At 47.3% G+C, this 16,051-nt stretch overlaps 1 protein-coding gene across 4 annotated transcripts in view; it reads left to right on the top strand.

Annotated features, from left to right (window-relative positions):
* Nucleotides 1–16,051, top strand: part of cacna1g (calcium channel, voltage-dependent, T type, alpha 1G subunit) — an 827,599-nt gene that overhangs the window by 452,501 nt on the left and 359,047 nt on the right. For all 4 annotated transcript variants that reach the window (XM_038776398.1, XM_038776397.1, XM_038776396.1 and 1 more), the window contains exons 4-5: nt 1,862–1,959; nt 12,667–12,826. In XM_038776398.1, coding sequence (XP_038632326.1) covers nt 1,862–1,959; nt 12,667–12,826 — 258 coding nt within the window. The remainder of the gene's footprint in view (nt 1–1,861; nt 1,960–12,666; nt 12,827–16,051) is intronic.

Here is a 16,051-nt window from a genome sequence, read left to right as displayed (position 1 = left end):
TAATCCAGTGAGGTCTCAACCTACTGCTCCCACCCATATCGTTTGATAGACTTAGAGGGGCCAGTGGTGTTTAACCACAACGGATATATAACATTTATACTTTTCTACAGCACCAAATCCTGGATTAATGTCTGCAGTTCAACATTAGCAAAACTATTATCCAATTCAATTCTATTAATCTCGGCTTCATCAGCCTCGTAGGCTGCTTAATCAGGTTAAACCCATTGACTGCTAGCCTCTTTATTCTGTTCAGCACTGTTCTAACCCATGTCCAGTCAATTGTCAAGGCCTCCTCCTTCCCTGCTGCTGTGCTACCTCACCTTCCCTGCTTTCGACATTCACGCTTACACCTTCAACATCAGAATGATACATTTTCAAAAGCTCTTCTTATCAGCCCAACTCTACCTCTCACAAATTCCAGCTAATCCATAACACAATGGCTGAGTCCTCTCCAACACAAAGTCCTGCTCACTTTGCCAAGCTCAGATCCTCCTGTGACCCAAGGCCCACATGGACATCAGTTGTATCCATGTCAAGGTCTGTTGTCTCGCTTTATCCCCAGTGGAGTGCATAGTTTCTGTAGGGGAGCAGGTATCACATTTAACCTACACTCAAAAAGTCCCCAGTTTGAAACCGGACTGAAACATGAGCAAAGCTGACTCATCCCAAGTGTGAGGGGAAGTTCTGTAGTTTGCGTTTGCTGTTGAAATTTCCCCCAGTGTATCCACTTGAAGATCTTTAAGTTCATTTATGTTCCTTCATGGTCTATTCTACGAAGCAACTGTACACTTCTCCGGCCATACCTCTCAAATTCCACCTGCTATTCCCCTCACTTTTTCTGCACTATCAGAGGCCATTCAGCATCTATGTCATCTGGTATTTTCTGCCGAAACCACTTTGTCTTCCTCTTCTTCCTTACTGCAAAAGCACATCTGTGTCTGTGGGCCTTTGCTCCCCTGTCAGTGTAGCTTAGTGGGGAAGCACTCTCGGTTTTCAGTCCAAAGATTTTAGGTTCAAGTCCCACATCAGAGGCTTGAGCAGAGCAATCTAGATTGGCACAATGGGCTGAATTTAAAGGAGGCCACTAGAACAGGAATGATGGTGAAGGGGGGAATCAGGATGAAGAACCCGCATTGGATTCCCAGAATTGGGGGGGTGCCGGAGTACCCACATTGGATTCCCGGCATAGGGAAAAACTGTTCCCAATTAAGTCGGGGTGGGAATCCTGCCCCCAGATGGCAGATTGGACAAGACTCATTATTGATCCCATCGCCGCCCCCCTGCCCCCCCCCCCCCCCCATCAATTTCCTTGAATGCGTTCATTAAGAAGTTATCAAAATGTTGGAAATGTGGAAACAAAAGCCGCTTGATTGACAGTTTAGTTTAATGCAGTCAGATGGCAGAGAGACTGGTCTCTTTTCAATTGATGTGGGAAGGCGGAGTGCCCAGTAATGGACAAGTGGCAGGAGCACGAAGAGAGGCCATTTGAGATGAGAGGCCATTTGATAAAATGGAATGCATTCAGGAATGCATCAAACCAGAGTTGGTAACTCGAGCTACATCAAGAGGCCTCCTGAGCCTAACCATGTCAGTTCTAATGAAGGGTCCAACCTGAAGCATTAACCTCAACTTTTTCTTTCAGGTGCTAATGGGCCTGCTGTGAATGTTTGGCTTGCCTTTCAGACCCGCTGGACTTCCTTCCTCTTTACCGCTGTGCGATAGCGCAGAATCTGGAACAGTGATGATGGCAGCGTGAACTTAAATCATGCTTCTGTTTTGGAACTCTTGGGAGTAGCAGGCAGATGTTTAGTGCCATGAACGACCGAGAATGGATAATCATTGCTTTCTCTTTGTTTTTCAGCATGTTAGAGTATTCACTGGACCTACAGAATGTCAGTCTATCAGCTGTTCGTACTGTGAGGGTACTGAGACCACTTCGAGCCATTAACAGAGTTCCTAGTAAGTATGGAATGAAAACTGAAAGTGCAGGAAAAACTCAGCAGGTCAAGCAGCATCTGTGGAGAGAGAAACAAGACCAGAGTTTCCATGGATCCTCACTCCCCTATGCCAACTTAATGCCATTTTACCTACCCCGTTGCCCTAGTACGCCTGTGCCAACATAGTGCCAACTCATGCCAATATATGCACCTAACCATTTTGCCCTATCCCCCTCCATGCTAACTCAGCCAGTAACCTTGGACAGTTCCTTGACATGTTTGACACAACCGAGTTGCTTTGACAAATTTGACAACTGGCTACCTCCTTAACATTCCCTTGAAAACTGGGCAGTTCCTGCACAGGACAACTTCTTAACATTTCCTTGATTGCTGGACAGTTCCTGAACGCACATTTACTTATAATTTCCTTGACAGCTGGACAGTTCCTGGACAGAATACTTGCTTAACATTTCCTGGCAGCTGGACAGTTCCTGCAAATCTGGACACCACTTTTGAAGTTCAACAGTCCCAGTGGGTTTATGTGTAAAAAGTGCATAGTCATGTTTACTTTTACCAAAGGTGTCTCAGAACCCTATCCAAAGGGATACGTTACCATTCTAAAGAGGTAACCAATTAAGGGGCACTTAAGGGCTTCTTCCTGCCACTGCTGACATTCTACCAGTGGTGAAGGGGATGGGGGTTGCCCTCTGTCATGTGGAGAGACCACCAGTAAAACCTGAGGAACTTCCTGCAGGATTGTTGAGCGGGCCTCCTAGTCAGGCATTCTGTGACCCACAATGGGTCACCCAGCAGCATGGGCCATTCTCACAGCAACATTGCCACCTTCGCTCACCAACCAACCACAACAGCAACCCCCTCCCCCTTCCCCATACACACACGTTATCCACGGTCCTGCATTTTCTTCCTTTCATTTGGATGAAAATCCAAATTTTGAAAGGAGTGAGAGCAGACCAGTGTCCATTATAGACCTCCTTGATGGAAAGGAAAGTCAGTTAGAATGGAAAACAGAAGGCTGATATCTTGCTCTCTGATTTGGACCTTTATCCCACTCTCCCCCTTCCACCCTAACCTCCCCCTTCAGAGTTGAATTTTACCTCCTCTGTTTCTGATTCCAACTAGAATCTTCCGCCACACTCCCGCAGGGCACCTCCCGATCTTGCCCCAGTTATTCGTGAAAAGGATTTGTCATTATTCACTCCTTTTGCAACATTTGTGGCCGTGCCTTCACTATCAAGCCCCTATGCTCTACAATTCACTCCTTGAAACCCCTCTGCCTTTTTCTCCGCCTCTTCATTTAAGATACTCCTTAAAACCTAACTCTTTGACCAAGGGTTTGATCACCTGACCTTTTATCACTTTATGCGGCTCTGTGTCCAAACTCTCTTTGCTAACACTCCCATGAAGTGACATTTTGACATTGAAGTCACCAGACAAATGCAAGTTGTTGTTTGCACTTCCACTACCTTTGCTTTGTTTCTCTCCCTCTTCTCTCGGCTACAGGGCAGCCCTCATACAAGACCCGAAGCATTATAAAACCAACCCCACCATCCTCATCGTTCTCTCCAATTACTTTCATGTAAACAGCAGCAAGTCAACTTTATTACCAGTCAGGCGTCTCCAGAAGATGAATGGCTGAGCATTAGCTATAATTCAGACTGTCAGATTAAAAGCCAGTCATTTGGGCGATGTCATTAATAACAATTATTGTATTGGTGGAAGTGCTGTTGTACCAGCATTTTCAGGGCCAGAAATTATCATCTTATCAAGTTTAATGACAATCTGATAGATGATGAAAACCAAGCCTATGCTGTTTAATTGTTGCTATAATTAGGTAAATTAATTTTAGAATCTGCTAGCCATAGCTCATATCTGTGAAATATAATTTTGGTTGAATCGGGACATAAGGGGATGTGATAGGACAACTAATAATTGCATCCATCATTTTCATCAGTATTAACAGTTGTCAGAAGTGATTCTATCAGCAGCCATTAATTCTCCCCTTTCTATGAAGTATTTTTGGATTGGATTAGATTAGTAATTCCGAAAGCAGGAGACGGACACATACGCCAATTGGATTCACATATTTTCAGTCACAATTACTGAAGCATTTTCTTCTCCGTTGCTGGAACACTTTGGATCCGAAATTCTGACCATTTTCGTTTTGGTGCAAAAATGTTATCATTTAAGGGGAACTGGAATTTGGGGTCACCGAGGATGCGGTAAAATGGTCGAACGCCTTGGCCTTACTCTACAGAGGATAGAAGAAAAACAAAAAAAAGAGAAGGGATAACAACAGAACCTTGCATTTATATAGCACCTTTAATGCAGTAAAATATCCCACAGCACTTTTTTTAATTCATTCACCAGGATGTGCTGGTTAGGCCGGCATATATTGTCCAGGCCCAATTGCTCTTGAGGTGGTAGAGAGCTGCCATCTTGAAGCACTGCAGTCTATGGGCAACATTACCCACAGTGCTGTTAGAGGAAGGGTGAGGTATGCTTCTTAGGGTGTCTTATCGAACAGAAGGTGGCACTGAGCCAATGCTTTGTTAAAGAGTTTTTGTTTTCTTTTTTTAAAATAAATTTAGAACACCCAATTCATTTTTTTCCAATTTAGGGGCAATTTAGCATGGCCAATACACCTACCCTGCACATCTTTGGGTTGTGGGGGCGAAACCCACGCAAACACGGGGAGAATGTGCAAACTCCACACGGACAGTGACCCAGAGCCGGGATCGAACCTGGGACCTCGGCGCGGTGAGGCAGTTGTGCTAACCACTGTGCCATCGTGCTGGCCTCAGGGTACAAGCAGCTGAAGGCATCTCCTCCAAAGGTGCAAAAGAAAGGATAAGACAGCAGAATTATTCCTGTTCCAACACATTCCCCCTCTATCTGCGTGGGTTTCCTCCCACAGTCCAGAGATGTGAGTTTTTAAAAAATGTTTTATTGATTTTCATATTCACAAGTAGGCTTACATTAACACTGCAAATGAAGTTACTGTGAAAATCCTCGAGTCGGCACATCGAGTCGGCCTCACTGTAGCATGGTGGTTAGCATCAATGCTTCACAGCTCCAGGGTCCCAGGTTCGATTCCCGGCTGGGTCACTGTCTGTGTGGAGTCTGCACAGCGCCTGTTCAGGTACTCTGAGGGAGAATTCAGAATATCCAAATTACCTAACAGCATGTCTTTCGGGACTTGTAGGATCCATTTGTTCCCGCTTTGGATATGTGTCTTCCCCCTTCCCTCTGCCCTTTATCCCTATTATTGTCCCCCCTCCTGTTCTCCACCCCCCCACCCACCCCCCACCCCAGTTTCCCCCTAACTACCCACCCTGTTGGTAGTGTTCTTCCCCCGTGTTGCCAGGCGCTCTCTCCCCAGAGGGAGATGGACTGCGACTGCCGCCCCTCACTCGTACCTTCCGGCGCTACTCGTCTTCTCCTTCTTTCTCCTCCTCACCCCTTCTACACCCTGCTGTTCTCGCCCGCACATATCTGAGCCTTAGCTCCTACATTCAGATTGAGGCAATGTCGTCTCGAGCAAATCGTCTTTTAAAGTCTCAAGTTTGCCAGGGATACGTTTCATCTTTGGCTTTGCTGCTGTCTTCCCAGCCCGTGTTTATGGATGAATTTGTCCGGGTCCATAAGTGCAGTGATGTAGTGATCCCTGCCCTGGAAAGTGACCCACAGTTTGGCTGGGTACAACATTCCGAAATTTACCCCATTGTTGTACAGGGCTGCCTTCGATCTATTAAATTCTACCGGCACTTGGCCAGGACTGTCCCAATATCCTGGTAGATTCTGGTCAGGTGCCCTTCCCATTTGCAGGACCTTGTCTGCCAGGCCCAGTTCAGGATTCTGGGCCTCCAGCTGCCTCTCTGCCTTGTCCAGGGCCACCTACCACCTTGACCGCTGCCCTCATGTCGGCCTTGATGGCCTCTTTGAGTTCTTGTTGTTCGTTCATGAGGAACTCCCTCCACCCACCCACAGTCGAGGGGGAACTCCACGCGCGACCTGGTAGTCCCTCTCTGTCGGGTCTAGCTAGGACTTCATCACTTTGTGCATTCGCCATCTCCTCTGCTCGCTTCTCCAGGCTTTTGTTGCCTGTCGCCTTCTTTCGGACCTTGGAGCTGCTACTGCTTGGCGTTGCTCATTCTGCTGTTGTTGGTAGAGGGTGAGGGGATGTTTTTTCCCGATTCTGGCAGGCTATTTTCAGGAGGAGAGCTGCCTTTCATGCATCTGCTCAGCAACCCCGTTACCGGAAGTCACCCCAAAGATGTGAGTTGGATTGGCCATGCTAAATTGCCCCTTAATGTCCAAAGATTAGGTGGGGTTATGGGGATAGGGAGGGGTATGGACCTAGGTACAGTGCTTTTTTGTAGGATCAGTGCAGACCCAATGGGCTGAATGGCCTTCTTCTACACTGTAGAGAGTCTATGATTATATGATACACTGTCAAATCTGATGGACAGACTCTTTTGGGTTAGGGTCAACCTGCTCCAAAGTGGTCCCTGTACATAAATAAAGGAAACAAATGGCTGTGCCAGAAACTCTGCCCCCGACACTTGACCTAAGTTAACCTGTTAACCTAAGTTAATCAGAAGTACGCAGTGTGGCTTTGAACACCTGCAGACTTTGTCCATTGGTGGAACCTAAAACCGCCTTACTGTTGACGAAAAGGCTTTGACTGAGATGATTAGGAGGATTCTGGTGCACATCCATGAGCCGATTCTGCACGGTGCCTCTCAGCACAGTCTCCACGCTCAGCACCAGACTCATTATGAGAATTTCCATGCCTGTTCTCATAATGGGTGTAGAACCAAAGCAGGAGGAAGAGTAAATGAATAAAACCACGCCTAATGGACAGAAGTCTAGCTGTAAGATTCCTTCCACAAGAGTCTATAGGCCATTCTCCTGCCTCGATCAGATATCGGAGGAGGTCTCCTTAAAGCTGGTGGTTCGTTCAGAAACCATTGACGGAATTGCATAAAAGATTGCAAACATTCTCTCCGAAAAATGAGCATTTCAGAACACTGAGCCAAATATCACAATATGGCCTTTCTTTTTTTATGTTTCTTACTATCATTGTGCCCGTTCCTGTGCTGTTCTAAACCTCTCTTGGTGGTTTGCTGAGGTGACACTTAGAGCAGAGGATACTGTTTGTTTGCACTGGTAATATGAGCCTTTGGACTCAGTGCTTCTGAAATCCCGCAAGGACATCGGTAAGTTGCCTTGCTACTGCAACTCCACGGGTAAATTCAGCCTGTACCTTGGAACTCAGGAGAACAGATATCTGAGGGGCTGTTGCTGCAAATCACTACCAATTTATATTAGCCAAACTCACAGATTGTGGGCAAGGTCAGTGCTCCTGCCTAACATTGCATTCAGACCTTGTTCCAATGGAGAAGTAGCGCCATCACAATTTTGGGCCCGTTAACATTTGCCTTTTCTCCTCCCCTCTCCTGAGGATGCTGACTCTTGATGGGGTGCGGATGCAAAGTGCCTGATGGTTCTCCAATATTCCGGCAAGTGGCCACACTTCACATGTGAGCTGAAATACCAAGAGCGGGATTTATCAGCTGTTCACTCCAGTGGGAAATTCCAGCCCCATGCCGGCTCACGGGTTTCCAGGCTGTGGGCGGTGCTGTCAATGGGGTTTCCCATTCACAACACCGGGACTGGTGGATCCTGCCGGCGGGCCACCTCCCCCATTGAAAAACATGTGGCGGGGTGGTCGGTAAACCCCGCCCAACATGTCAGCAGCAGGGCCATCAGAGGGAATCCCCATCATGTCTTCACATGCAGTCCCCACACATATCTTTCCCTCGGGGTGTGCTCAGGAGAAGTAACAGTGGCAAATCTTTTGCCTCCCGAGCCTACGGGTGCTGTTGCTAAGCATCAGGCCCTTGGCTGTTATCAACCAACTCAGCACCAATTTTATGTTTTTATTTATTCGTTCACGGGATTTGGGCTTTGCTGCCTCGACCAACATTTATTGCCCATCCCTAATATCCCTCGAGAAGACTGTGGATGGGCCGTCTTCTCGAACTGCTGCTCATGTGGTGTAGGTACACCCACAGTGCTGTTAGAGAGGGAATTCCAGGTTCTTGACCCAGCGACAGTGAAGGATCGACGGTCAAATACCAAGTCAAGATGGTGAGTGACTTGGAGAGGAACTTGCAAGATGGTGGTGTTCCCATGCATTTACTACCCTTGCCCTTCGAGGTGGGAGAGCTCAGGAGTTTGGATGGTGCTGTTGAAGGATTGCACCTCTGCTTTGTGCGGCTCAGCCAACCCAATGGGACAGTTCTTGTTGAAACTAGAAATTTGCAGACCTTTTGATCCAGTGAATAGGGAGAGACTGCACTGGCAGAAGGTTTTGTAATTGTGAGGGAGATGATGGTAATCCAGAGACCTATTTTAATCCTCTGGAGGTATGGCTTCAAATCCCACCATGGCAGCTGGTGTGAAAATCCAGCCAGTTCTATAAAATAGCTGGGAGGCTCAGGGGGAATTTCCGCTTGTGCCGAGCCAGTTCTAAGATTAGCATTTCATGGTCCATCTCTTTTCGTTTTTAAATACGTTTATTGAGCTTTTACATAATAAAATAACAAACAACCAACGAAAACTTAAGAGTGCAAAAATTTACAAGCAAATATGAACCAAAAACAGATAATTAACTTAAACTCGATAACTAAACCCTCTGACAGCTAACAGTGCCCAGATGCTTAAAAAAGGAAATAAACGGTTGCTATGTCAGGTAGAACCTCTCCACTGACTCCCTGATGGTGAATTTGATTTTCTCTAAGTGTAAGAATGAAATTAAGTCGCCCAGCCAGGCAGTGACACTGGACCGAATGGGTGACCTCCAACCAAGTAATATTCGCCTCCGGGTTATCAGTGAGGGCAAAGGCAATAACGTCCACCTCTCCCCCACAGTGAAATGCCAGTGAATCTGAAACCCCAAATATGACTACTAGTGGACATGGGTTAAATCCACCCGGATTATTTCCGACATAGTGCTAAAAAAGGAAGCGCAGAAGCTGGCGAGTTTGGGGCAGGACCAAAGCATATGCATATGGTTACCTGGGGCAAGTGGACAGAAATCACATCTGTCCTCAACATTTAGAAAAAAACCGACTTGTCCTTGCCTTGGTCAAGTACGCCCTGTGTAACACCTTGAACTGAATTAGGCTCAACTGGGCCCTCACGGTTCATTTCTCCACCTCTAAATGTGCTGGCTGATTCCCACATTAGTGACGGCGTTAACACTGTTATATTTCCAGGCCCATTTGACCCACAGGGAATTTAAACCTCCTTTGCCACGATTCAGCGGACTGAAGGTAAAGTCCACTGTACGACAGGTGTAGTGGTGTGTTTCTGAACCGCTGCAGCGCCGGGAAATGTCCCTCTATCCATTTTGGCCTCGGGGAGTTTCTCCCCAGCAAGGCAGAAAAGGCTCCTTGCAGATCGGGGTGCCATTTTGTCTGGCATCCCCGGTCTTTGACCCCCCCCCCCCCCCTCCCCATTCAGGCCCGCCCCATTTTTTGACCCCCCAACCTTGGGAGGCTTCCGGGAACCCCGCTAACCCCTCCTCTACTTGGCAAGGCTCCCTCCCTGGGCCTGACCCCTAGCAATGCCAACCTAGCACCTGCGCACCCTGACAGAGCCACCCGGGCACTCTGCTAGAGAGCCCAGATGGCACTGCCAGGCTGGCAATGCCAATGTGCCTGCAATGCAAGGGGAGTGCCAGGGTGCCACCTGCCCCATCCCCAAGGGGTCTCCCATGGCCTTGGAGACCTCCCCCAACCACCCCCCCCCCCAACCCCCCCCCCCCCAACCCCCCCCCCCCCCCCCCAACCCCCCCCCCCCCCCCAACCCCCCCCCCCCCCCCCCCCCCCACCCCAGGCACCAGTAAGCCTGGTCCACGTTTGCCGGGACCAGTATTAAACAACGCTGGAAGGATAATTTAAATATTCAGTTCTGGATCTCGCCCAGCGAGGTCAAGACCCAAATCGCGCTGGGCAGAGCAATTCGGGTGACTCGCGATTGACCCACTGCCCACCGCAGAGCCCAACCTGAGGCTCATGTGCAATTCATATGGATCCATGCCAGGTACAACGGGGTCACTGAATCGGGCTCTTATTGTCGAGGGAAAGCTTGCTTTGTTGCAGTTGAATTATTTAGGGGGCAGGCAAACTCTATGTGAGTGAAACACTAATATCAAGATTTCAACATCGCACTATAAAGTTCTCCCCCCCCCCCCCCCCCCCCCCCAACACACACTCCAGAATTTTATTATTCATACATTGTCTCCAAATGGACCCTTGGGGTATTGAGTACTCTTCGCAACCTTTGGAGTGTGGAGATGTCTTATCAGCAATGACTTCATGCAAAATTTTTCAGATGTTAAATATTTATAGATCATTCATTGTGTGACACTTTTCTATCTATATTTATTTTTTGACCTGCTATTGTATAGACCACCAACGTCAAAAGCGCTTTGATGCTGCATGGACATTGAATGAAGGTTTATGCTCAGCCACTTCTGGCAAAAGCCAGAGGCGTGATAATGAATAAAGTTTTCCTTGGAAGCTAATGAGATAAATGTTGAAAATCAATCAGAGCACACCAGGCACAGCCTTGGAGCAGCATTCCATTTTATTAACCCTCCGGTTCTCCGTCTTGCCCTCTGAAATGTGCTGAAAGGCCTCCACATTTAGGTACTTCCACCAAACTCATTTTTTTGCTGTTTCAACGTGAAGGGAGACCTGAAAGCTCCTGATTGCCACAGAACCACAAAGCTCCACTTTCAAGAGGGGGGGAGAATGAAGAACAATAGAATCATTGAAGTGTATGGGGCAGAAGGAGGCCATTCGGCCCATTGTGCCTGTGTTAGCTTTATGAAAGACCAACCCAATTAGTTCCTCTTGCGCTGTATCCTTTCCAAGTATACGTCCAATTTTCCCCCTTGAAAATGACTATTGAATCAGCATTCACCACCCTATCAAGCAAGCACAGATTACAACCTCACACTCATCCACCACCACCCCCGCCCCGTCCCTCTAGCCAATTAGTTGAAAGTTATGTCCTTCAGTTTTTCATGGGATGTGGGCTTCACTGGCAAGGCCTGCATTTGTTACCCATCCCTAATTGCCCTTGAATTGAATGTGTTGCTAGGCAAATTCAGAGGGCAATTAGAAATCAACCACTTTATTACGGACCTGGAGGCACATGTAGACCAGGCTGCGTTAGGATGGCCGATTTCCTTCTCTTTAGTGAACCAGATGGGTCACCGGTACTGAGACTGGCTTTATATTCCAGATTTATTAATTAAACTCAGATTCCACCATCTGCCATGGGCGGCACTCGGTAGCACAGTGATTAGCACAGTTGCTTCACAGTTACAGGATCCCAGGTTCGATTCCCGGCTTGGGTCACTGTCTGTGCGGAGTCTGCACATTCTCCTCGTATCTGCGTGGGTTTCCTCCGGGTGCTGCGGTTTCCGCCCACAGTCCAAAGATGTGCAGGTTAGGTGGATTGGCCATGCTAAATTGCCCCTTAGTGTCCATAAAGGTTAGGTGGTGTTACTGGGTTACGGGGATAAGGTGAAGGCGTGGGCTTGGGTAGGGTGCTCTTTTCAGGGGCCGGGGCAGACACGATGGGCCGAATGGCTTCCTTCTGCACTATAAATTCTATGATTTACTCCATCAAAATGCCTCATAGTTTGGAACATCTCCATTAAATTTCCACTAAGCCATCTCTGCTCTGAGGAGAACAATCCCAGTTTCTCTTATCACTCCACCTCATTCCCACATCCCCTGGCATCATTTTGGGAAGTCTCCTTTACAGCCTCTCCAAGGTCTTAAATAAAGGGAGGAAAATGAGGGGCGAAACAATCCTGTGTCTCAATTGTGAAGCTTTTGGTGCATTTCTGAACAGATTAAAGTTTAAAATCCCAGAGTATTTTTGTACGTGGTGCGAAGTTGGATCTTCACTGAAGCGCATGACCAAAGTGCACACTTTGGCTGAGACCGAGGTAGGGTTACAAAGCAGCAAGCAGCATCTGTCACCAGGGATTTCTCAGTGGCATTAAATGTGCTCTGGTTCCATCCTCTGCACAGTTCTCCTTTCACGGCCTTAAGGTCTGTTCGATTAGTCAGGGCATTTGTATAATCCTTTGTTCTAATGGTCCATCTTAAAGATCTCTAGCAGCTCCAAATTAGCAGATACAATAAGTGAAAATGGGCTTTGACATCTGAAAAATAGATTGTGCGATAGATGTAAATACTGATTCAAATATGCCAATAACCTGATCGCTTTAGAAGTATTGATTGTGATACAAGTATTAATCAATATTTATTGATTGTATATTATCAAAAGATGGTGAAGCATTGCTTCATTGACAGATGACAGATTTAGATCGATAGGATAGGTAGTAATGAATAACTGGTATGTAATTTGCAGAGGATATCTTTCCTGATTAGCCAACACAGCGAGAGCAGTATATTAATCCATTTGGAAACATATGAATATTAATAGTTGATTGATTAACCTGACAGATGATTAATACGTCACTATGCTGAACAATTTGTCTTGCTGAGTATTAATCGGCTGACAAATGGTTGACAGCTGTTATCAGGTTAGTGCACTCATCAGTCCTCAGAGCAGAACGGGATAAGAAATGTTTTTTTCTGCTCCTGTCCGACAGGTATGCGGATACTGGTGACATTACTGCTCGACACTTTGCCTATGTTAGGCAACGTACTTCTCCTCTGTTTCTTCGTCTTCTTTATTTTTGGCATTGTCGGGGTGCAGCTGTGGGCAGGCCTGCTGCGAAACAGGTGCTTTCTCGAAGAAAACTTTACAATGTGAGTATGCCTCTTCTCAAAACCTGGTCGGATTGATCAAGTGCAGAATTTTTAAAAAAAAAGAAAGACCATTATCCAAGCCTGTAACTGCTAATGTGCGTTTAACTGGATCCATGCCAGTCAGAGAGGTTAATACTGAGACACAGCAACCACCAGCAGCAACCCCCCCACCCCCCTCCCCCCCACCATGTGCCACCATGCACCCCATATTGTCTAGAGGAAAACTAAACAAAATAAATTAACAAATTGATGGAAAAAGTAAAAGGATGCCCCCCATTTATAGGCATGCTAATACCTATCACCCGTTTATCAGTGCATTTGCCATTAAACCGTAAAAATGGAATTAATAAGACATTAACAACATACACCATCCTATACCTGATGCTAGCACCTATTGTCACAGTGTTTCACATGGATGGGAATGCCAGCTCATATACATAGCTGGTACCAACTCCATCAGCACCATTGCTCATTCCTTTGCCCTCTGAGGTTGCTCGTGTCCCCAATGCATTTGTCCAGTTCACAAGGAGGGAATTCCCAGCTGGCAATTTCCCACAGACTGGATGGTGGCCACATAATCTATTTCAGTGGCGTTAGTTGAAGGGTGCATATTGGCCAGCAAGCCAGGGACAACATGTCCCCTCCTATTTTGAAATTGCGGCATCTTTCGCATCTACCCATGGTGCCTCGGTGTAACATCACATCCAAAAGCGGGCACCTCCTACTGAACAGCACTCCCTCAGTACTGCAGTGGAGCAGATGATATGCTCAACCCTCTAGAGTGAGACTTGAACCCTTGAACCTCACTTGGGTGGGGGATGGGGATGGGAATGCTACCGGCTACAGGATACCCAACATAATACTTCAGGAGAGGGAGAGAATTGAGGCATGGGAGGGAAGAGGGAGGAAATATGCTGTGAGGCCAGTGAAACATGACCAGGGCCAACAGTGAAAAATTTGCTTCCCTCTTCTCTTTGTAGATTGCCTGCAGGGGATGTAGAGGTTTATATTCATGTAGACAGCTCGACTGTCCCCAGCTTCTTTTAAAATATTCAAAAGTCCATTCATTAGTGATTCAACTTAATTAAAAAGCAATTAAAATCACAATTGTTTGAAAATTTTTATTAACTCGATAGTGGAAGGCAGGCTGCAATGAAGCAAAGATTTGCAGTATTTAATATAATGAGTCCGTTTTCTGGATTGTCACCTCTGGGGATCAGCATTTCAGTCCAATAATGAATACTAAGATAAAAATCCATTTGCAAGTTCTCTGGAGTGTACCCTGTCTCTCATTGTTAATTCAAATAGCCCAACTGATTCTCAATTCTCGCTGTCAGTAACACTGTTAAAATTAAAGGAGGTAAAACTTGCATTTATGTATCTCCTTTCCCATCATATAAAAGCACATTACGGCCCACTTTTAAAGTATAGACACCAGAGGAAATGCGCCAAATAAATTGACACAGCGAAGTCCCACAGACAGTGGTTAGCACTACTGCCTCACGGCGCTGAGGCCCGGGTTTGATCCCGGCCCGGGTCACTGTCCATGTGGAGTTTGCGTGGGTCTTGCTCCCACAACCCAAAGATGTGCAGGGTAGGTGAGTTGGCCACCACACTAAATTTCCCACTTTATTGGGGAAAAAAAGAATTGAGTACTCTAAATTTTTTTTAAAAGCTCCCACAAACAGCACTGTGATGATAACCAGGTCATCTGCTTTTGTAATTTTGAGGACCCCTATTCTTCTTGAAATTGTGCCCTGGGATCTTTTACATCGAACTGAGACAACCCTGGTTCAGCAACTCATTTGAAATAAGGCATCTCCGACAGTGCAGTCCTCCCTCTGTACTGCACTGGAGCACCAGTCGCAGTTTGTACTCAATTAGAGTGGAACAACAGACGACAAACCCATGACCTTCTATCTCAGGCACAAGAGAGTTACCATGTAGCCAAGGATGGCAAACTAAGCAATCCGTAAATTGGGTTGCCAATTCTCGTTCATTCCATTTTGCACTGCTGGCATGGTCCAATTTAACCCCTGTATTTTATTCCTCCCTACAATTATCTTCCCTTCCCAGCTAAGGATATTAACTTGTTATTGTCTAGACAGAGTAGATGCAAGAAGGATGTTCCCGATGGTGAGGGTGCCCAGAACCAGGGGTCACAGTCTGAGGATACGGGGTAGACCATTTAGGACAGAGATGAAGAGACATTTCTTCACCCAGAGAGTGGTCAGCCTGTGGTATTCGTCACCACAGAAAGTAGTTGAAACCAAAATATTGTGGTTGCGATTGAACCAAAATGTTTCAAAGTGTGGTTATCAGGGGGAACTGCCACGAGTTCCCCAATGCTCGGCCTGGCGATCATCGCTAGAAAACACTAGATCTACTTAATGAAGGCCCATGGGCTTCACGCCGCAAATCATGGTTAGCCAACTGATTCGCTGACACTGCGCTCGCCAGTCCCCTGCTCACAAGTGACAGCAGCACTGCAACCACTCCTGCACAGCTAACCCCACTCCGCTCGCAGCCATGTTGCCACAGAGACAAGCCCCACACTTGGCAATGCCGACCTTGGACGACTGTTGGACATGATGGAGGCCAGACGGGATACCCTGTTCCCCCAGGGATCCAGGGGGGTCAGCCACAGGACAGCCACTGCTGCCTGAGAGGAAGTGGCTGTCAGCTCGGGGAGCGTGACCAGCATCAAGTGTCGCAAGCAGGCTGCCTCCACCTCTGATGTGCATCCTGGGGACATACCTATACACAGCGGTAGAGCGCGGAAGGCTAAACACTTCAAGGATCACTGACAGGCACTGGGGTAGAGGGGGGAATGGGAGGGCAGAGGGTAAATGGGGTATAATTGGGGTAGGGGGTAAGGTTGGTGCGGGGGAAAGGTAGGAGGGTGCCTGGGAGGGGTGAGCGGGGCAGCAGCATCAGGAGAGTTTTGGGGACGCTTTTGTTCACCATTAAAGTCTCTTGGCCTCGATCAGTATGATTGCCTTGGCACTTTGTTCAGCCCCATTTCCGCAGTCATGGCGGTCCTGGGCTCCAGAAACCCACTCCCCTGCACACCATGCTCAAGTGATGGTTGTGAGCGAGCACTCAGCAGACAGGCAGGGTCAGACTATGGCATGAATGGGGACCTCCATTCTCTGTGAGCCATCATCACCCCTGTGCCTCGACTGTGACCCACTGACAGTGCCGACACAGTCCCATCACCCTGGA

This window comes from Scyliorhinus canicula, chromosome 18 (genome assembly GCF_902713615.1).
Source record: "Scyliorhinus canicula chromosome 18, sScyCan1.1, whole genome shotgun sequence".
NCBI lineage: Eukaryota > Metazoa > Chordata > Chondrichthyes > Carcharhiniformes > Scyliorhinidae > Scyliorhinus > Scyliorhinus canicula.
Note: the sequence above shows the minus strand (reverse complement) of the source record. Positions and strands in the feature narration are given on the sequence as shown.